Source organism: Anomalospiza imberbis, chromosome 3 (genome assembly GCF_031753505.1).
Source record: "Anomalospiza imberbis isolate Cuckoo-Finch-1a 21T00152 chromosome 3, ASM3175350v1, whole genome shotgun sequence".
In the NCBI taxonomy this organism is placed as follows: domain Eukaryota; kingdom Metazoa; phylum Chordata; class Aves; order Passeriformes; family Viduidae; genus Anomalospiza; species Anomalospiza imberbis.
This window is the reverse complement of record NC_089683.1, coordinates 62,257,259-62,280,261: the sequence shown is the minus strand read 5'-3', so window position 1 is coordinate 62,280,261 and position 23,003 is coordinate 62,257,259. Positions and strand designations below refer to the sequence as shown.

General features: G+C 39.1%; 1 protein-coding gene across 4 annotated transcripts in view; it reads left to right on the top strand.

Moving 5' to 3' along the window:
• The window catches only part of AIG1 (androgen induced 1), a 123,657-nt gene that overhangs the window by 41,246 nt on the left and 59,408 nt on the right, over positions 1 to 23,003 (top strand). For all 4 annotated transcript variants that reach the window (XR_010997311.1, XM_068184743.1, XM_068184744.1 and 1 more), the window contains exon 3: positions 6,357 to 6,458. Coding sequence is in view for 3 of the 4 variants with exons in the window: in XM_068184743.1 (XP_068040844.1) it covers positions 6,357 to 6,458 (102 nt within the window). In the remaining variant the exon portion in view is untranslated. The remainder of the gene's footprint in view (positions 1 to 6,356; positions 6,459 to 23,003) is intronic.

Here is a 23,003-nt window from a genome sequence, read left to right as displayed (position 1 = left end):
AGGAATACCTCCTTAAGTGGGAAGGCAGCAGTTTGTTTTCAGCCTTATTTTTTTTTGCTGCTGTGTATTTGTTCAGCAGTCTTTCAGTTGCCTGTAATAAGTGAGCTATTCCACATTTTCGGTTTCCAAGGTCTTCTGGCAAATCTGAGGTTTCCTTTGGTCTGTAATGACTGGACACTTGATAGCTAATCATTACAGACAGATAGGATCATTACAGATTCTAGATAGGTTAAGCCACAAATGAGGGACTTTTCTGTTCTATACGTTGCTTAATTTTATGTTTAACCCAGTACTATGTTTGCAAATCTGTCAATCTTAGGAGGCTCCTGTACAAAGAAATGTAAAAAAACAATTTCTGGTGCCTGTTTTCTTCCTTGAATTCAAAACCTTGAGTGTGTCTACAGAGGAAATGGAAGGGTAATATTTGTGCCATTTTGCCTTAGGAACAAAGGAAAATAAAGTATTGGGCTCTCTGAAATTTTTCTGCTTCATATGAGCACCCTGTTCAGCCTGGCATGTGAGTATAGTACAATGTCTGTCTCCACAAGAGTGATGAATTATGCCACAAGGAAGGCAACATGAGCATAAGAGCTGGAGTTCTGTTTGAGGCTTACGTAGGTGTGAGAGATTGGAGAAAATGAGTATTGGCTCAGAACAACTACAGGAAGGGAGGAAGAGGGGCAGGGCAAGTCCTGCATAGGTAGGATGATGCACTGCTCCATACCACACCCCCTGAAGCCTCTAATCTAGACCCAGACTGGCTATTAGCCACTGGCACACACAGGTATAAAGACTGCTGGTATGACAGAAAGAGAAATGGGGAGAAATTCTGAAAAGTGCAAGATCCAAAATGGTATCAGTTGGATGGGTAGCAGCCCATCAGAAGTGGGATCATCCAGCCCACATCTTAAATGACCAAGTAGACTCCATCGCTGTCTTAGAAGAGGAAAAGGAAGCGGAACAAGAAGAGAAATGGAGATATTTATTGGAATGGCTGCATGTGAAGCATGGCCACTCTGGGATGAAGGACCTGTTAAGAGAGGTGGTAAGTAGAGGATGGCCTGTCACCCAAAGGGCTTGTGAAACAGTCATTTCTGTCTGCAGCCAGTGCTGCACCCAGACTAGAGAAGCAGCCCCTGCACCTAAGGATGGGAAAGGGGTTGTGGGAAATTTGGCAGGTAGACTGCTTTGGTCCTTTTAACAAATGAGGAGCAAAATAATATATGCTGATAGGTATTCAAATGGTTTCAAGTTAGGTGCAAGCTAAAGCAGTGGCATGGTCTACAGGGGAAAGTACAGTGAAAGGACTAAAAATTATGATTCAGTTTCCTTCCTAAACCAAAATCAATGCGATCAGATAATGGCAGTCACTTCACAGCAGGAATAGTCCAGGAACGGGCGAAAATTGAAGGGGTACTGTGGGTGGTCCACACCCCCTACACCACATCCACAAGCCAGTGGGATAGTAGAAAGGACAAATGGTCTCCTAAAATGGTTTTTGAGACCTCAGGATCCATTTGAGACCTCAGGATCCAAAAACCTCAGGATCCTGAGGTTTTTGAGACCTCAGGATCCACAGGGCACTGTGACCAAAGTCAGTGACCATGGAGAGTAAGTGGATGTCCATGACTTACAGCATTTTGTCCCACAACACCTACCATGCTGTCCAGAAGCAAAAGGACTGATGATCCCCAGAACCCCATACATTTTCCTGGCCAGCCAGTACTGCTAGGCCTCCCAGCTATTGGGGAAGTCCTGCTGGTCTTAAAGACCCCCCTGACCATGTATGCATGGGTAACCACAGATGCCCATGGCAGAGAACACAAAATTAACAGCAGATGGATAATTCCTTCTTTTTAAAACTGGTTGAAGTAGGACTGAGTTTTATTTTGTCTCTCCTTCTACAAGCATTCCATGCAAAGATGTGGTTGTGAGAAGATGAAGTGGCAACAGGACTGAAGATTTACACAGTTCTTTGCTGCAGTGATTGTTTGTACACATTTTTATCTTAATATGTTTTGTGATATTTATATTTGTATCTGTTTTGCCTCAGTAGTTTTGCAGTATGTGTATAAATGTCACAAGCATTGTTTTGGGCTGTTTGTGTCTCCTCTCTTGTTGCCACAGCAGGTGGAAAAGATTCTTTCCTGAATTTAGCTTGGAAGCTCAGACAGGATTTCATATGATTATGAAATCAGATTTATATACCCCTTCCTACCTCCTCAGAACATGGTATAAAATTACTTCGAATTGAGAAAGAAGTGTAGTTTGATGCCAGAGGAACCACATATAGTAGTGGAAAGCGATGTATGAAGCGTGATCATGCAGAGAAGGGGATTGACAGAGACTAAGGCGGCAGCTGGAAAGTTTTCTCCAGCTGTAAGCAAAGAAGTCCTACGTGGTCAAGATGTCAGAAGGAAGGATTTCAGGTTTGGAAACCAGTGAAGGATTTAGTAAGTTAGGAAGGCATTTGGTTTGAGCCTAGGACCCTAGAAGAATATGCCAAATAGATAGGAATGGCTCAAGTGTTTGTTGTAACTTTAATCCCCCTGAGGCAACCAAACTATTAAGCAGTAGAACTTTCACTTGATGTAACTTTCCCATCGTGCACCCTGATATTCCCTGTTATCCTGGCATTTGGATCACTAGCATTGTAATAAGGTAATTGACTGTAATATGGGCCCTGGGGACCCCCCTGAAACCACGTTGGTGGAAGGGATAAGGGTGGTAATACAGGAAATGTGTTTGGGTTACAATGATACCTGGACTTGTAAGATTATCAGCTCCAAAATATATGGCAGCCTAACTGTTGAAAATTTGCCTTATCCTTAAGGTTTGTATTTTTTGGTGAGGTGTGCAATCGCATTGCAATAGAGAATCTTAGATTGGACTCATTAGGCCATTTTGGAGCTCAGCTTACAAGTCCAGTAAGTATCAAAAAGGATTTTATAAGACTGTCTAATCCTGGATAAATTGTTACTAAATGGGCAAGGAATATATGAAATGCTGAACCTCACCAATAAGAAAATGCTGTTTTAAGCAGCACAAGCAAAAGTAAAGAAAATTGCCAACCAGTCTGCTGAACTCTTCCAATCACTGCAGCTGAAAGACTGGTTTCATGAACTCTTCCCCCTAGATCCTGATTTGCATCTTTCTTGCCATCTCTGGAACTCACAGGGTGAGGAATGATGGCTTGCAGAGGGTGGAATCCCTATACTGACTGGACTTCTATTTTTGATTATTGAAGTAGCAGTTGTCCGCTGTATGATTTCTTGTACACTTTCCTCTTTTTCCTCTCCTGTTTTTTTCTCCCTCTCTCTTCTAGGTTAGAATCCCACTACTGCCACCATGGAAGAAGATCCTGTTTCCCATTGTTTTGGTTCCAGTCATTGTTTTGAGCCTCGGGGTCCTCTACTTAAAACAACCAAAGGGACAGGGGCAGGGTGTGTCTTGCATAGGGTGTGTCCTGCTCCATCCCCCACCCCCCTGAAGCCTCTAGTCCAGCCCCAGAGTGGCTATTAGCCACCAGGACAGCAAAAGCCCCACCAAAGGGGGAATGCCCCAAGAAATCAGGGCAGATAAAAGCTGTTTGCATAGGAACATGTGATCACAGCCCACTGTTAGGATTTCACAGTAGCTGAGATCACACTGGAATTCAAGCAATATGTTTTTATCTTTCTCTCTTCCTCCCCCCATTTCTTCTTCTCAAAATCTGGGTAACTCAGAGTTGAATGGTTTGGAGTTCTCTAAGCCAATGCCTTGTGAAATGCTTGATTTTGATTGAATGTTGCTTTAAAATTTGCCAAGTACCCTTATTTTCTGAAGTTTGTGAATGAAAGTTTGTTGTTTAACCTCCTGGGAATGTTGTCCCGTTTCTCCTGTGTGCTGCCTTGGGTATTAAAAAAGCATAAGAAGCTCATCCTGGAGGTCCAGGACTTTACAAGAAGCAGTGTAAAGAAGCAGCTCAGTTGTGACATGGTCTGGCACTACATGATCATGTGGGATCTTAGCAAAGCCCAGCCCAAATAAAAAGTCTGCCAGTGGCAAAATGTAAGCATAGTAGAGGGTATTTAAAAGTACCAGACCAACAGTTGCTCATTAATCAAAGTAAACAAATTCAGAAGCAGCCAAAGTAACTATGTCACAATCCCTCATTATAATTCCTTTATATCAAAATAGTTAATTTTTATGGTTCATTTTCTCCAAATGAACAGCAGTGTAATTGTAAAGAAGAGTAAGGTGAACCATTCAGACACTGGAAGGAATCTTCCCCAGGGTGTTGTGTTAAGTCTCATATCAGGTCATCCTGTGGGACAGGTTAGTTCTGTAGTGCGTTGTGTTTTGCACACTTCCTTTACCTTATGTCTGCCTTGTGATAGTGCTTTGCTAAGCAGCGTTTGCCGTCTGTAGCTCCAGATGGTTGCAACCAGCTAGGCTGATCCTGTTCCATCCATTGGCTGACTTTGGTTAAGGGACAGATGGCACGTCCCCTCTTTTCTTGTCTTTACCTCCTTGACAAAGTCTATTGTTTTATTCTGCTCTACACAAAAATCTCAGGTCAAAACATGCTAGCTCTGTTGTATTCAGTGTAATAAAATTCAACTTAATCCTGTTTGATTTTTCTTGTTTTGAGACTTCCTTGGAAAAAAACATTATCAGTCTTGGTCTTTATATGCCTGAGAAGATGTTTTTATGCCCCAGTTGATCTTAGCAGGTTCTCAGAGACCCACTGTGATAATACATGACTTCTAGGAAGCCTATAGAGAAGAGGATACTTTGCTTCCATTTTTCCTGCTGTTCTGCTATTCATATCTTGGCACTTATGTGTCAGCAGGTGCGTAAAGAGCTGTGCTGTGCCCATGCCAAGACTGCCCCAGAAGACTGATTTCTTGTGGGGTGCTTTACACTTGCAATATTTTTTGGATTGTCCATCATAACCTATTTTTTTTTCCTGGCCTCTGTGCACTAGTCAAATAGTCCAAGCTTATTCAGAGCAGGCACCGATAGCTGTCGTTACAGATGGACAACTGTGCTTGAAACCAAGAAACTATGTACTGTATGCACACTGAGGGAACAGTGTACTGGTTCAGGTCATTCACATAACTGGCTGGCCAAAGTCTGCATGTCTGTGGTTAGAACAAGGTGCCAATTGATGAACTGCAAACCTCAATTTTAGCTTTCTAAAGTCAGAAGCTAATGAAATAACTTATGCCTACACTATTATACACGCTAGTCGTTTGCAGGATGTGCTATGCTCACCCGATATTTCTTTCACTGATCCTATAAATGAGCTGTAAGGTCATGGGCCACATCGGGTTGGATGTAATGGAATACTTCCCTTCTATCTCAGTGAAAGTTCTGTCTTTTGGTTCTCAAACTTTAAACTTGGATTTAGCATTACTGTATAGAGATCCCCTGTAAATGGTCATCGAAAAGCTCCTGGCCCAGGTATTGGGTTTTACTGCTGTGAACAATAAGCCTTTTTTATTACTAGAAAACTATGACTCAAATTCAAGGTAAGAAAGCAGTGGTGTTCTAATTAGAAAATTTACTTGCCACAGCTAAGGTAAGATAAAATTATTATTTCTGTACATTTTTGTGGGTTTGTATTGTCTTTGCCTTTCAGACATCAGGATAACTTGAAAGAATATGTTAACTCTTTGGCAAAAATTTAGCCTGCTGTAAACTTTATCTGATCCATTTGTCTTGATCTCAGTCTACAGGAAATAATGGTCTTTTTCTGGGCCCCTAGTAAATAGTCTCTGAGAAGAACCAAGCCAAATTTCATATTGACAAATGAGCAGGATACTAGACCTCTTTTCTGTGTATCCTAGTCCATGAAGTGTGTAGAGAGTCATCAAAGGTTCTTTCAGGTTTTTTTTAAAGCTGTTTTGATGGCTGACACAGAAGAGCGCAAATATGAATTTAAAGGAGTGTTTCATATTGATATGTTGTATAAATTCCAAGTGATATCTTAGTTGATTTTCCATTTGTTTTCTATCCTGTTAGTGGAGAAACATTATTTATGTGCCACATCTGCTACTAAAGTCTAATATTCTTGTAGTTTGTAATTTAAACTTGTAATTTGGCCACAGGCATGTAAGTCAAAAAATTAGATTTTTTTTCCTGGCTAAAAGTTAAGGAAAAAAATAAAAGAGGAAAAGTTAAAACCTCAGTGAATGCAAAGGGTAATCCAGATTCAAATTGTTGATTATAATGGTATTTGGTCAAAGAACAATAATGCCCATGTCTATTCCTAAATCCTTTGCTAAATGACCCATTTTGCTATCTAAAGAATGCAATTAATATTTCAGAAGCATATATTTAAAATGTCTTGTCTTTTTTTTTCTCCTTAGTTTGTTGTGACAATGTTTTGGAGCATCTATATCTATGACAGGGAACTGGTTTACCCGAAGCTTCTTGATAATTTTATACCAGCATGGCTAAATCACGGAATGGTGAGTAAAGTAATGCATAAACAAAAGTGCGTTAACAAAAGTGTGAGACACTGATTTCTCTGTGCACGATTCTGCATACTCTTGGTACTAATCCCCTCAGAAGTGAGTAAGGAGCGTGATTTGCAAGGAATAGTAACATCTTACCTTCCTTGACTCCTGGAGTCATATTTGAATCCTTATTAGAAAGAAACTGGAGATTTGAACAAGCCCCCAGGCTTGTTGTGGGGGTCAGCTCTTTCCTGTATAAGGTAGCCTTCCCAGAGAAATGTCACTGTGGTCATGAGGAAGAGACCGTTCCATAAAACAGAAGTTCTGAATTTCACAAATCTTGCTCTAAGATGACAGAAACACTTAATTGAATGTTTCTTTACCAGTCTACCAAATAATTCATGATGAAAACCTTTTGGTCAGAATGCTTTTTAAAAAATCTCTTATTTTTTGGACTTCTGTGTTTTTAGGAAAATAAGTCAAGCACACCTTGTACATATGTAGCAGAACCTCTCTGAATATTTTTAATAACGTGAAATTATATGTATCAATGCAAAGCTTTAAAATTGATGCATTGGTAATCATAAAGTTAGTTTCTTGAGAAGAAATATGACCTTTTAATCCCTCTTTGCTGTGTCAAGTCAGACATTCTTTCTCTCAACCCTATATTTAAATGCCAAGGGAAAGTCAAGGCCACAATTTGCCATCAGGTACTTTCCACTGTTGATGCAGCATTTGGAGCTGAAAAGTGTCATGTTTGCTTCTCTAGTTGCATCTGTGCAAAATGTTTCATTATTATTTTGTTTTCCTCATCAAGATCTGGCAAACCATTTGGCACTGCTGTTCATCAGTAGATGACAGCAGAGCTCATCCTTTTGGGTGTGTGCACTTTATCACCACGGCAGATCAAGATCTGTCCACCATTGCTGTGCTTGATAAATTGGTCTGTTGTGGAGTGGGGGAGATGACACTGCTGTTTTTTGTTCCCCAGATTTTGTGTCAAAGGACCAGTATCAGAGTTGTTACTGACAAGAGGAGCATCAGTTTCTGCTTGATACTGTATTGTTTTATGATGTTTGTAATGGAAGAGCATGATATTCTGTGTGTCTAGAGCTGAGGAAAGAGTCTGATGACTTCTGCTATGTTTGTTCAGGCTGTCCTCCCTTGAGCTTTGAGGTTACAAACTGAAAACTTGCAAATACTGCTAAACCATGCACATATTGATTTTTTTTCCCCACAACAGATCAGTCCCAGCTCTGATGGCATTTCTTTCTGGTGACATTCCGTATACTGGAAGTGCCTAACCCATAACATTTTTCATGAATATACATTATAAAGCAGTTGGCAGCAAATGGCCGTAGGTATTCAGGAAGTCTACTCTGTGCCATAACTAAAGGGCAACTCAAGCTCATGCTGCTCTGTAGAAATATATACTTAGTGAAATATGGGAAGAGGTCTTTTATTTGAGATTTTTAAGCATCATAGAGTTTGCTGAAATGTATTGTGTCCAAGTATTTTAGACTTTTTTTTTCAACTTGAAATATTGTAGAAAGCATTTTTGAAAGACTTTTGTAAAGGAATTGGTTTCTGTGTCAGTCTCCATTTATCCAAGTGTTCTTCAGTTAGATCACAAGGGAAACTTATGGCTCTGGGGCTTTTCACCACATTTACTACATTCTTTCTGATGTTTTATCCATCATTTTATCCTCACCAGCTTTCATGCTAATTAATTCTGATGCATTGCTCATCGTAGTATGAAATGGTTATTAAACTACTTTGAGAATGCTTGCGCCTCACTTAGTAGTAGTTAAAATTTTGACATGGCAAATTTTAGAGAATATGATACCCTTGGTGAAAGGGTAGGACCTCTGGGAATGCATTTTAGGAAAGGCAAGATCCCTGGTTATTGCTTTATACTGAAATAAACATTTATTCCCATGTATTCTTGCACATTTTGACAGCAGTTGTGCACATGGAATAACTATTCTGAAAATAAGGGTGGCCATGCTGAAGCCGAACCTTGCACAACAAAACTCACACAAGAGACTCTCAGCTGTCAGTGAGAGGTGGGTTCTTTAGCTTCTGTGACATTGCTGATTAATCCCACTTTTGTGTGAGTTTCCCACGATATAGCTGGTGCAGCTCCTAAGGATCTGAGGTCAAACCTTTGAACACTCTATCCAGAATTTTTTCACAGCAGTTTCCCCAAAATATTTATTTATCACAAAAAAAAAAAAAAAAAAAAAAAGTTTTGCCCAATTAAAAAACTTTCTACTGTGTTATGATCAGCTGTAACAACTTGCTCAAGTGTCAACATCAACCTCCAAAATCTATACATAGAAAAGGAGTGAAAATAATGAAATCTGGCTGTAATAACAGCAGTCATATTTCCATTAGTAATATGGGCATGTATTAAAATATCTGAGAGTATTCATACTTTAGAAGCATTTTAAGGTAACTATCTTGAAGGCTCTGTGAAGAAATTGTTTAAAGAGCTTGTCCAATTCAGAGCCTTAACCCAGGAAGAAGTGGTTTGGGCTGCAGTGCCTGCTGCTTTTTAAGGTTATAGTAATTAGTTCTCCTCCTTCTTTTTCTTTTCCTCCTTTCCCATCCTTTTTTTGCAGTTACAACACCATCTATATCTAAATGCCTATTTTCTTGAATACACTCTAATGTCTTGTTAATACTCAGAGTACCAGTCCTTCATAGCAACACTTTTTCAACATTAAAAAAAATCTGAATTATAGAAAAACTTCCTTTCTAGAAATAGGAAACATGAGGGAAATGAACCTTGGAAATATGCAGTCCCATTACCAATTCAATTTTAATATTTTTATGAATTTTCATAGAAAAAGAGGAAGAGGCTTATTGCTATGCAAAACCTATTCAGCATAAAATTGCATATAGTTTCAACATCTTTCTATTATAGATATATACACCCCCAAACCCTGTAATAGTTACAAATATAATTCCTATAATTATTTCCTAAATAATGTATTTGGGAAAATCTGTGTATAAAGTGGTGCCTTATGGTACCAGATAGTACCTCATATGTGCAGATTCATACACCTGTGAAAGGTGTCACCAACAGAGTTGTACTGTGCCATAAAACTGATGTATTGCGTCATCACAGTCAGTTCTTTAATCCATAACCAGTGGTATCACTATGACTTGATAAATGACCATGGAAATCAATAGCAGGGTTGCTGCTGATTTGACCAACACAAGGATTTAATCTCTGTTTATTATCCAAAGGAGCACATTTGAGTAGCTGAAGCTAAGCTTCTGTCTGCAGATACAACTATCTGTCTAAAGAGAGTTGTTGGAGAGTACGGCTGTGTCTCAGCCCTGGTCTGTTTCTGAAGTGTCAAGTGCATTTCCTGAATTTATTGGTTATGCAGATGAATTCATCTTTGTGGGATACAATTTCAGTTGCCAAATGGCTGAACTCTTTCATCAAAGATGTCATTTGTTTTCTGGAGACTGTCCTGCAGTTTGGAAACATATCAGCTCGTAATTCCAAAGGCATATTTTCCATGGGAAATACTCTTCCATTTTCTGATGGCTGGCTGTCTGATTTTTATCAGTACGAGGAATTTTTAATTGAAGACTAGCCTTTAGTGTGTAAAACGGATGTGTTATAGTAGTAGCATTTTTATCAGCTCACTCCTTGTGAATTTATGTGCTTGGGCTGGCCAGGTTGATGCATGGATAACATTTGTTTTCAGAAACTATATTCTCTTCAATATTAGCACAGGCTATAAAACTAGAGGTTGCCCTTATTCTAACCAATGCCCACATAAACAGATACATAGACTGAATTAATTTAAGCCTGAGCATTGCTGATTTTGAGCCAGGTTACATGGCAGGACTGCCTGCAGTATCTGTCCAAGTTAGCATACCATTTCAACGAGAGTCCTTCTTTGGTTTTTGCAGACACTGTCTCAAATTTGTTTTAAAAATATGAATCATCGTTTGTTTGTGGGAAGGAAAGCAAAATACAGAGATAGAAATTACTTACTGAGGAGTTGAAATGCTCTGGAGGTCAGAAACAAAGTAATGTCTTCATATGAAGACACTAGAGGAGAGGTCAGGAAGGGGGGAAGAGAAATATGCTCTGCATCTGTGGAGTTGGAAAAATGATTATTGTCTGGGTTCTGTGCCACTGCAGTCTATATAAGCTCTTCCAGTTTTGTACTCTGTTCTTTTTTAAGCTGCTTTTGGGAAATGGGAAACAAAGGCATTTCTAGAAAGACTTACCCACTGTTCTGGTATTCAAGAGAATGCACAAAAACTGGGACAAATAGCAGTTGGAGGAAGGAGAGAAGAAGGAAAAGGAAGGAACCTGTTCAAGAGATGTATCTCTATTTCACAAGTTGCCTCTCTTTTCTTATCGCTGACTACTCAGCTGAAAAGTTAAGTCCACCAGAGAGTGGTAAAAAGTCACCCAACCACCTCTCCAATTGTTTGTCCTAGCAGCCTTGTCCTAGGCCTGGTGGCCATGGCTTGTGTGTCTTTTTGTTTTAATGGTGGAAAGAACCTAATCCTATTGGAGTGAGTCCAGAGGAAGGCCACAAAGGTGATTAGAGGGATATAACACCTCTTCTATTGAGAAAAGGATGAGACAATTGGCATTGTTCAGCTTGGAGAAGTGTTGGCTCCAGGGTGACTTTATTTCAATCTTTCAGTACCTGAAATGGTCCTTCAAGACAGATGAAGGGACTTTTTACAAGGATATGTAGTGACAGGACAAGGGGGAATGGCTTCAAACTGAAAGAGGGCAGGTTAGTTAATTAGGAAGACATTAGGAAGAAATTCTTTCCTGTGAGGTGGTGAAGCCCTCAAACAGATTGTTCAGAGAAGCTGTGACTGTCTTGCCCCTTCAAGCGCTCAAGGCCAGGTCGGATGGGACTCTGAGCAATCTGATCTAATGGAAGGGGTCCCTCCCTATGGCAGGGTGGTTTGAACTAGGTGATCTTTAGGGTCCCTTCCAATCCAAATCATTCTGTGATTTTATGAAAGTTGTTTTTCTGGTGTAAATCTTTTTTCCGTGATGATTTAACAAGAACATTAGAAAAGGCATGCAAAAATCAAAATCCATAGTAACCTGAACATAAAGATTGAAATGTCCAAAAGTCGTGAGTTATTTGACAAACCCATCTCTCCATTATTCACTGGTCAGGTGCTATGCAGTGGTCAGTCTGACACATGAACAAGGAGATACTCTGGTTTTCATCCAGGTATTTCTTTCTGTTTAGACCTAAAAATCCTTTTCAGCAATTGTTAACTTGAAACAGTGCATTTTACTCCCTGGGGATGTTTTCCTAAGACAGCACATCCCATGGATGGGCTCTGCTTGTGAATTGTAGTGCACCTTCATAATGCTTCATGCTTCTGCCTAAAAGATATTTACATTTTTCTGGGATTTATTTTCTAAATCAAATAAATATGTTTCAGGGATATTACAATTCAAGTGCTCTTCTTAATTTGTTTACAATATTTTCATATGTTAGGTATGAATAAAATTTTCAGTGCTCCAGGAAGGCGTTCCCACTTTCTACATAAGTTGCAAGGTTTTCTGATAAAAATCAGGGAAAATTTTTAATTTAATTTCCAACAGACTAAGCACTCCTAGACGGCTATTATTTAAACATCTGATGGAGAGAATAGCAATTGAACCTGGTTGCCTGGGGACTCAGGATATTTGCAAAACCCATGAAAATAATGTTGTTGAATTTGTACACTTTTTGCATGTTCATGCTGCAGTAACGTGGCTCCGTCTGCTATCTCTCCTCATTATCTGCCAGTTCCACCACTGGAGCGTAACTACAGTGGTATCAATTATCTCCCTGCTCTAGGGAGAAAAAACAGCACCAGCTTAAAAATTTTCTTTTATTTTCTCTTACTTATGTGAAGGGCTTGGAAATTGGTGGTATGTCAAAACCTGTGATAGTAGAGCAGCTGAAAATTGAGAGGGCTGCTAGGGTGAAGAAGTTCTCGTTTTCTAAATGGCATCCTCTGGGGGCATTAGGAAAACCCCTTTACCTAACACAGTAACAGCACAGCAGGTTTTGCGAAGTGGGAAGCTGGCCTTAACCATGTTACATATCTGCCAGAAAACACTCATCAGGGTAAAGTGAAGACAGCTTTTTAACTGGACACAGATGCTGAATTTTTCTGATTGTTTTCTATTTCCACTAATCTGGAGAAAACCCACACAGAGGCTTCTCCTGATATAAACGTCCCTAAACTTTAGTAACAAGGAACCTTTTCTAAAACACCTTTGAGCACTTAGTAACAGCAAAAACTGCAAGCCCTATTCTGGGTGTGAACATTGAAAATGAAAGGCCTGAGAGCTGAAATCCCCAGATGAAATCTTTTTCAAGAAGTTTAACCTCCTTCTGTTGACAAGGTCACATAACTCAGTCTGCTAGCAGAGAGCATGAGAGCATCTAGTGTCAACACCAAGCTGCGGAGTTGCAACCAAAGGAAGCAAGAGGGAGAGAGAGCCAGTGAGAGAGCACAGAAAAGGAGGTTAGGGAAAGATGGTTGAATGAGAGGAAAAGACAGGCGGGAGGAAAGAGATGAATTAAATAGTCAGCTGATGCTCTTCCAACTCCTACCTAGGGAAAAAAAAAAGAAAAATAACAGATGAGGCAAGTGAATAAAAAAGGAGCCACAAAATAATGTAGACAAGCTGGAAGAGACTCAAAATGCTGAAGAGGACTTCAGGGAGGAGGAGGAGGAGGAAGAGAGAAGCAAGGAAATAAACAGTAAGAAAGATGAAATTAAGAATATATTTTCTTCCATCTCTTCACTGGGTAGACTTCCCTGAGATATATTAGTTTGAGGAGCTGAGAGCAAGGAATGGCTTATGGGTGCTGCTGTGAGGCAGAGAATTGTTTCTGTTGCCATTGGATGTAGGTTTACAGGTCAGGTAAAGTAATATTTGCACAGTGGCATGCCAGGAGCTTCAAAATCTTGGAAAAAGTTTAAGATTAAAACCACCTGCAACCACTCAAGAGTATGAAGCCTGTGTTCATATAAAATTTCCTGTGTGGCATCTGTAGAATGACACTGATGTCTTTGCATCTGTCTATATTTTTATCTGACAGGGCTGTACATAATCTTGATCATCTGTTTGACTCTCAAAACTAGAGTCCTTTGTTTAGAAAAGACCCTTATTTTTCCATATCAGCTGGGAAGTGTGAAATGCATTGCATATTAAAACAGATGCAGTTTGCTGAGGGTTGCAGGTGAGCTGGAAGGTCACATATTTGAAATACCAGAGGTAAGGTGATGTTCTGTCTGTGTTTCAAACTGCCCTGCTTTAACATCCAAAGCTAGGTGTAACTTTGGAAGTAGTAATTATGCTGATAGTAATAATACTGATAATGAAAGCTTAAAGCCAGATTTTCAGCTGAAGTTGCTCATACAAGCATTTGTTAGAGCGATTACAATGGGCACAAAGCAAATAACCAAAGAAATGCCCCAAAAGGACACATGAAGGGAGCCTTAGCCTTTCTCTGAGTGTGGAGTACTGAGCTGTGTTTCCTAGAAGCAAAGTTTGGCTCTGGACTGCTAGGTTTGTTATTACACCAGTAAGTGATGCGGGAAGGACATGCATTTGGTTCAGCCACATAGTTCTGACAATGCTAGGAATGCTGGTTTTGTTTTAACATTTACTTTTTGTGCAGCTTATATTGCTTGCTGTAGACAGTGCTGGAGCTGTGCACAACTCTTCTGTAATGCCTAAGATGGTACGTTTTCAGGTGCTACTGCACCATTTATCAGATATATAGTTACCAGTTATAAATGTAAATAAATGTTCAACTTTAAAGTCAATGCAAAATGCATTAATAAGTAGTATGCATTTTCAATAAAAAATATGTGCTTTCTTCTCTCTGCTAAATCAAACACTTGTTTTATCTTTTAACAGAATAGATTTCTTGTTTCTTCCCTGAGTTTTTTTTTCCAGAGAGCATAGGCAGAAAGTAGAGTCAAATATTATGGGATAGATTGTTATGGTTAATAATGAGTCTATTCTAAGTCTTTTATCAAGAAAAGAGAACATTTCACTGGAATGAATATATTGGAGGAGGATGGGTTCTATTGATGAAGGTTTAATAAGTCAGCTGCCATCTACAAGTTATATACTCTAACAAACACTCCATATGCAAGCATCCTGGAGGCTATCACGATGAATAGCTTTGTCTCCTTAGCAGGTCTCACAAACACGAGGAAGGATGCAATTATCTCTTTGAAGGTACAATAGTTTAATAAGCATTTATTGTCTACCTTTATGTATTTAAGGGACTATGTTTTGCCTTATGATTACAGTAAAATGCAGTGCTATGTACCCTTGGACACACTGGTTACCATTAGCACACAGATAAGAATTAGACTTTGCATACAGTAAAAGTGGGACTGTACTATACTGTACCCACTTTACTAAACTGTGCTGTTAGTGTTCACACATGTGGCAAATATGACTTAATCAGACCACAAATATTTTGCAGCATTCCATGGTACCTCATTTATTTGTTTAATGTGCCGCTATAGCAACTGAATTCCATCCTTTTAGATTCTTTTTTTCACAGACCTATGATCTGCTTGATTGAAGCTTGGCAGACTGCTTTTCCTTCAATTGAAGGCATATGTACTAACTCAGTGACCAGATTTTTACCTATTTATCATTGTTGGAAAGTGGGTTATTTCACATGGACACAATACCAGAAGAATCAGCAGACCTGGGGAAGGGAATCTGGGCCCAAAAGCTTATATGCTTTTTCCAGCCCTTGAAGTTGATGGAATAAAAAATACTGCTTCTCCCTGTATCCAGAGATCATTATTGCTTTAGGAAAACTAATACAAGGAAATATTTTGACATAGTTTTTGTAAGAAATTACCACTTTTTAGAAGTAGCTTTTTTCTTTGTTAAATGCCATCTTATACGTGTCTTTGTATTTGGAAACAGATGGAATTTCTGCAGAAGTAATTTCATATTCAGATGAATAATATGTTGAAATAGTGCCACAGCAGTAATGTTTTATACGTGCTGATAGGCAGAAATCAAGAATTTGGGGACAACCTTGGGACCTCTGCTTGTGGAACACTAAGCTTTAACATAACCTGTTCTGTTCAATCCTTATATTTTAAAATTCCCCACATAGATATGAAGAAGTAAAAACAGTGTACATTTTTAGTAACTGGAGGTAGCACAGAGAATGTTTTTGACAGATGTGTAAGCCATTGCCATTAGTCATGCAGTTCTACAATTGTCCCTTCTACCTTTGGACCTTTATGTAACGCACCAAAGTTCCATCCTAGTGCGCTGCTCAGGAAAAGCCATAACCTTTCAGAGGTGTCTTGTTTCTGTCAGCGACCACAAGTCTGACTAAGGTGACCCTTCCCTCTGACACCAGAGTTATCTGAGCAGGAAACAACTCTTAGCATGGAGAAATAGCAGATGGTGTGAAGTGTCTCAAAATGGCAAAAGGTGGACCAGCGGCCAAGACATGATTTGCTCTTTCATCTCCATTGCATTATTAAATGATACCCTTCAACTCTTCACAGCTTGCTTTCTCTTCAAAATAAGGAATGCTGCAAATTTGAAGTGCTGCTTTTAAACCCTATTTTTATATTTCTATTTTTATTCCTAGATCTGTTTTACTAAACAATCTGAGGGAAAATATGTAATGTTTGATCAAAAGTATTTTTTATGTCTTCATTAGCTAGTGCCTGTGTTTTGTGGGGCTTTGTGATGGTATCTGGAAAAACACTGCTGTCAGTCAGAGGGTTTATGGTACTGTGCCTCTGATTCTGGCTGTGAAGTGTCCCAGGCGGGGCTGCGCTGCTGTGCCAGACCAGACTGCCTGTGTTTTGTGGGGCTTTGTGATGGTATCTGGAAAAACACTGCTGTCAGTCAGAGGGTTTATGGTACTGTGCCTCTGATTCTGGCTGTGAAGTGTCCCAGGCGGGGCTGCGCTGCTGTGCCAGACCAGACTGCCTGTGCCTGCCCTCCGTTCCTCACCATGCTGGGGCTTGCTGAGACCTCTGAGGGATTTCCCATTCATGTGCCTCAGCATCCCATTCATTCAGTTATGGTGAAGAGATTAATTGCCTGCTGCAGATTCCTCTGAGGTTCATGGATGCAAATGCAACTAAGAGAGTTGGTATTGTCCATTCTGCTACACAACACAAGTGGCCTCTACTACAAATAATAACATTACCCATGGTGATGTACAAATTTAGTGCTCCTGGTATATCATAAAAATTCTAGGCTGATGTGAGGCATGCTATAGAAAGTCAAATATACTTAGAAAGGAAATTCTTCGTTATAAAAACGGCTGTAACACTCAAATCACATCTTTCAGTTTATTTCCAACAGGAAGAAATTTTATATGCTTCTTGGCGCTTTTAGCTTTTTATTCTGTTACTTTGAGCTTTACCAGCTTTCTATAAAGCCAGTATACAGGGTTCCAACTTGCTGAGTCACTGCAATGCACATTTTTGTGGCTTCTTTTGCAAATGCAGTATGTAATGTAGATTTTTTTTAGTGAACTATTTATGGGAAAGAGGAAATATGCACATCAGTCTACTGAACTTCATATTTTAAGGCAGTTATTAAAATAAAGGAATGGGAAATTATATAATTTTCTATTAAAGAAGCATCCATTAAAAGTGTCTTTTTACTAACACACAGATTTACTGATATCTCCATTAACAAACACATTTTTGTTGGCTGCAAGTTGTTTAAAAATTCATACAGCTGCAAATCATGTTAGGAGACGAATATACATATTCTTAGAGACTAAGGTGGGTGGTATTTTGGTCTTTGCTCCTGAAACAGAAGAATGGAAGATGGAAAAGAAGAGGGAATTTGAAGGAGAAAGAAAATCAAGTGTCAGAAGCTTAGAGAAAAAAGTGATAGCCTTACAGGTTGTCAAGGAGGAGAAGACAGAAAACAAAGTAGAGGAAACCAAATGCTGAAATAAAAAGGTGCTAATAGTAGTCAGCTGGAGAGAGCCATAGAATGTGGAGGTGATAATTGTGTGTACTGTACTTCACTGAGAGAAAGCTTGAGAGAAAAGTTTAAAGTGCCCAGTGTATATTGAAAATGGCATCCATAGTTTATTTTAGACCAACATGCAGAAATTGAACTTCATTTGGTTTCTTATGACCACTGTTTTTACGCAACAGTTCTCTTTTTTCCCAGCATTTTTGTGCATGCAGAAACCAAAAGAATGCCCTGTTTTGCACACTTGGTGCCTCTACTGTCGCCAGAGTTTGTGGGTCTTTAGATCTCCCAGTTGTTTGTCTGAGCACTGTGCTACTGAGCCTCCTGTAGTTTTATTCTCCATGACATTACTTTGGTAGGATTTCTACATATAGTAAATCTTTAGTAATATATTTATCATGCATTTAGGTATTTAGTGTGTATATATGCCTATACGTGCACACACCCATCCCCACACACACCATACATAGAAAGAAATACTTAATATATATTGCCATTCAGCTATTAATAATTATATTGGTAGATAGTACAATTTTAAAGAATATCTATAATTCTATCTAAGCTGATCTCTTTTGATACAGACAAAAGATGTTTAGTCCTTAAATTTCTCTCAGCCTAAATGAATGGACAGGTAAAGACTGGCAGAAGAGAGTTAGTATTTTCCCTGTGTTACAGATGAGAAACAAAACCATGGAATTTGTGGTTTGCCTGAAGCTACAGGCAATTTATTAAAGATTGAACTGCAAAGTGGATCTGCATTTGCTTCATTAGTCAGTATTTTTGTTAAAAAATTATTCACTCTCTATAAAGCAGACAAATTCATAGTCTATGAATGAGCATTCACTTGGGTTTCAAACTTATGCTCTATTGGAAGGAAGAAGTGACTCAATTTTTGAATAGGGAGATGTTGCTCTAAGTCCTGCTTCACTTAGTTACAATAGGCGTTTCATTATTTTCATTTTGTTTATATCACTGGAAGTACAGGTTCACCTCACCAACTGCTTTTGTGTTTATGTTTTCTTTTAGTATAGTAACTATTGACAACTTATTCCAAATAATTTGATTTTGGGCATACCTTTTCTCTGTAAGGAGGAAAATCCCTTAGGTTTCCATTCCTTCTCAGATGATGATTGATTTGAGAAGAGAGATGTTGATATGTAAACAGAAGGATGATTCAAGAAGGATGAATTTGGAAACTGAAAATACGTCAAGGGAGAAGAGCTCTCTCTCATGTGCCCTTGCCCAATCATTTTGGAAATGTTTTTTTCTTTTGTTGTACAGGAATGCTGTTGAGACCAAAGTGGGGGACAGGAGGCAGAAGGGGGTGGATGGGTGTTGCCACTAACCAAGGAAAGCTGAGAAGTTGCACATTTTTTAAAGATCTTTCAAAAGTATGAAACTCATTTATGGAGTTGAAGCTATTTCAGAAGCAATGTCAATAGTTGTGATTGTGGGTAAGAGGAAATAAAAATGACCCTAAGACAGAAAATAGCTTGTGCAAAAGTGGGTCACTGACAGTGAAGTGTAAGAAGTGGCCATGAAGAGTTGTATTTTGATTATTTTGACTGGGGTAATAAGGTGTATGTTTGCTAGACAAAAGTTACACCAGAATGAGTAGCAGCACGATGTAGAGGCCTGGATCCACTTTGGGAAGTACCTTTCTTCAGGCAAGAATTCAGTGTTTACCAGTTCTGTCTCAAATCTGAACTCTACAGCTTAGCTGGCAGTAATACAAATATTCACAGCTGTATAAAAAATGTTATTTAGTTCACAACAGTAGTCATGGTTACCTGCATACTTTCATTGCCTTATTCATGTGCAATTCTTTTTTTTTTCTGGAAATACCATTACCATGTAATATAATACTGTACAGCCTCTTGGTAAGTTTTACACTGTCAGGAAGAAAATTCTGTGGTGAATCTGAAAGTGTATTTTATCGAGTTGACTTTTTCATGGAAGATCCCACCTATACATTGCTAAGCAGAACAGGGCAAGTCTGAACATTCTGTGACTGCAATTTCAAAACATAAATAGTAATATGTAAAATTCCTTGGCACTGAAAATTCTCTGATAGTGTTTTAACTGCACAACATTTTAAAAGAACTAGCCCCTGCTTGGTCTCTCCACAGGTGACACACACCTGCCAGTTCCTGTCAGTACATGTCAGAATAGCATGACTATCCTCGTTTACTCTTGCAAGAAATGTGAACCCCAGCAACCTCAGAAGGGTAGAAAAGTCCTATGATTTTCCTCTTCTCTCTTATTTTTGTAAGCATAACTCAGTGCACTCCATGCAGATGAAATATACTTGAGAATCTAATGTTTCCATACGTTCATGGAAACTAGACTCACGTGTATTACGGCAGCAGAATTCCCAACCATATTCTAACCTTTGCTAGGAAGAGAAAATAGTACTCAATCTTCCAGATATCTGAGATCACTTTGCAAGCAAATGAATTAAACTTTACAAGAGTATTAAGGACAGTTTACTTAGGCTTATATATTCTTTTCTTAATTGAGAGGTGTGACATTAATTCTGGAGGATTAAAATTGCCTATCAGTTTAAATTAACAGCAGCAAAAGGAGTAAAGGATATTTGCTTCTCTAATCTGGCAAATTTATCTAAAGTCTTTCAGTATAAGGTTCCTTACGACTATTGCTACTTTTGTAGAGAACATTTACTGGACTAAATGTAAAAGTTGTATTTCAGGGTGTCACAGGGGGAATATGACACAGGGTCATATTCCTTGGCATTTTCATGTAAACAGTGAAACCTAGGATTTTAATAAATGTTGCATAGAGATTGAACTGAATTTCTAAAACAAAATTTAAAAATTGCTCATGTAACCTTATGAAACCCTGTTAAAAGCCTGATAGAGTTTTAAAATACTATCCAGGCCTGTTTTTAATGTGTCTCCTATGGGAAGAAGGAAGATGGCATTAAGATGAAAATTTCTATAGTGAAGCCGGCTGTTACCACAGTCTGGCTTCTGTTCCTGCCGTAGCGCTGCCAGCTTGAGCTATTTATAGGCATTAGCCTATATCTATCCATGCACGTGGATCTACTACTCTCTTTAGCAGTAGTTCTGCTCCTGAAGAAGTTGGTCTGAGGTTTCAAGCTTTATTTTTCTTTTCAGAGACCAATTCCTTCAGCTATCCTTATTACCAATTAGTAGGAATTTGGCAGGCATTCACTCCCTGCCAGAGCTCTTGCATCAGCTTTCCTGCACTGGCCTACAAGCCAGAAGACTCAATTGTGGTGCATTCATATTCTTCAAACCTAGTTTCTTAAAGTACTGGACCCTCTGCATCATCTTATGATTTCTGTACCTTTTCCTCCTGAAGTGAGAATGACAAGACTCTTCAAAAATGCTAATTGGTTCCCTTATCTCAAAGATACAACTTGTCTCAGTTACAAAACCAAAATTGCCTCTTTGTCAGATATTACACCAGAAATAAATTTTCTTCTGACTGCAATGGAGTGTGCTGGTCCTGTACATGATTTACAGTACAAATAAAATCTGTTCTCTTTCATTTTCCTGATAATGAATTCTGGGCAATAAATGCTGTCCCCAGGAGCCAGTCCTTGCTTGGAGCAAAGGCATTGTTTAAGTTTGTTGCACCACAGCACATCTGCAGCCTCATGTGGTCTGCAGCATTCTCTTAACACTTCATGCCCTCAATTCACCCATCCATATATTAGATACAAGGTAGCCAAGCACAGCCTTTCTGCATCCTGCACTACACCACCTTTACCCATGACATGAATCCCAAAATGATACGTGCTCCCTGGCAGAGTCTGAGTGAGAGCGTGCTCCACTACCATAGCAGCAGCAGCGGTGGCAGCAAGCCTCAGGCGATGGCCTTGGGGTGTTTTATGTCTTCTGCCACCTCAAGCAGCACAGTTATGTAGCACTGAGGACAGCAAAAAACTCTGATAGCTGGTATATTTGCAGTGATGGGCTCAAAACTAAGTTAAACTGAGAAAGTAAAATAACAGAACAAGTATTTGACTGATGTAAACCATCATTTGATGTAAATCATCATCTTCATTCTCACATTCTCAGTTCTAATGATTATTTCTCTGCCACACAACTTAGGCATATTGGTGATCTAATGCAAGAGAGTTTTTCCTGTTTGAATGGAGTGGAAAGCATTCTGCAGCTATTCAATTGGTTCTCCCTGTTAGTGGTGATTTTTAAAATAAATATAATATTTTGGTTTCTTTAGTTATTTATGGTAGTTTACTTTTGAAGATCATTTAACTTAGCCTTCTGGCTTTCACTGAAGAATGGCTCGAATCTTAAACAAAGATATTTGTGCAGAAATGTGCTTGCACCAAATAAGTCTTTGATATCAAATTCATAACCTTCTGGAAAGGTAGTAAATTTTATATCCAACAGTTTGGTAATTTTTCCTCCGTGTTAGCAACTTAAAATCATTTTAACAGCTTTGTCAGCATTCCCCCCACTTTATTTATCTCTTCTTTTATGTAGCTGCATAATGTATATATATGTATATGTATCTTTTTCCCTCTTGCAGTGTTTTGTCCTTCAAAGATTTGAAGCAATGTGCTCAGTGTCTGCTAATATAATTCTTTCCACGGCAGAAAATTGCGACTTTGCAGAAAGAGAGTTTGCTATAAGCTGAGGGGAAGTCACAGCCTCACAGTGTCAAGTTTGAGTTTTAGCTGCAACTTCCGCCCCTCATACGTACTTAAGCTCTCTTAAACAGAGGAGATGTCATGCTTAAATTATTTTCAGCTTCTGACCTCTTCAGTTCTGAACGTCCAACCACTAAAACGTGAGATTTCCCTACTATTGATTTCAAAACACAGGTCAAGGTGAAATGTCAATGTGAAAAGGAAGGAAAATATAGTTCCCCATGGGTTCTTTCCAACTCAGGATATTCTATGATCCTATACAGTATTATCTGGGTATCCAGTGTCCAGTTAATATAAATAAATCAGTTTTACTAGAATTTGTTAGAGTGTTTTTACTGCTAAAACTCAGACCCCATGGGATACAGTTAACAATCTCCAGATGTGAAATGGAAAGGACAATCAGCAGCACAGAAAAACTTTTTCTCAGTGAGGAGGGCTATGGCAGCTGGAATTCATGGAGATGCAAAGGGAAGGTAGCTGCTCAGACCATGAGAGTCAACAATCTTCTTCCACTTGCTGTCTTCATGGCAGGGCATTTACCAAACCTTCTGTGCTAATAGAGGTGCAAAGAAGGAACTGGTGAGCTACCCAGGGAGAACTAAGCTGAGCTCTCTAGCACACTCCTCGAGGTAGGGATCAATGTTTACCTGTTGTAAACATTTCCTTGGGGAAATGCCTCTTGGGGTGGCATTTAGATGAGCTGTGTGTTGAGTGAAGTCTCATGGGACTGAAATGAATGCAGAATCTTCTTTCCTTTATTTTGCAAGTCTGTTCACAGGGAAGCCTTGGATGACATTTGTCACTGTCTCACTTCACATCTTTATCAAACTCTGGCCACATAGAGGCTCTGTAAGGAAACTGGATGCTGGGACAA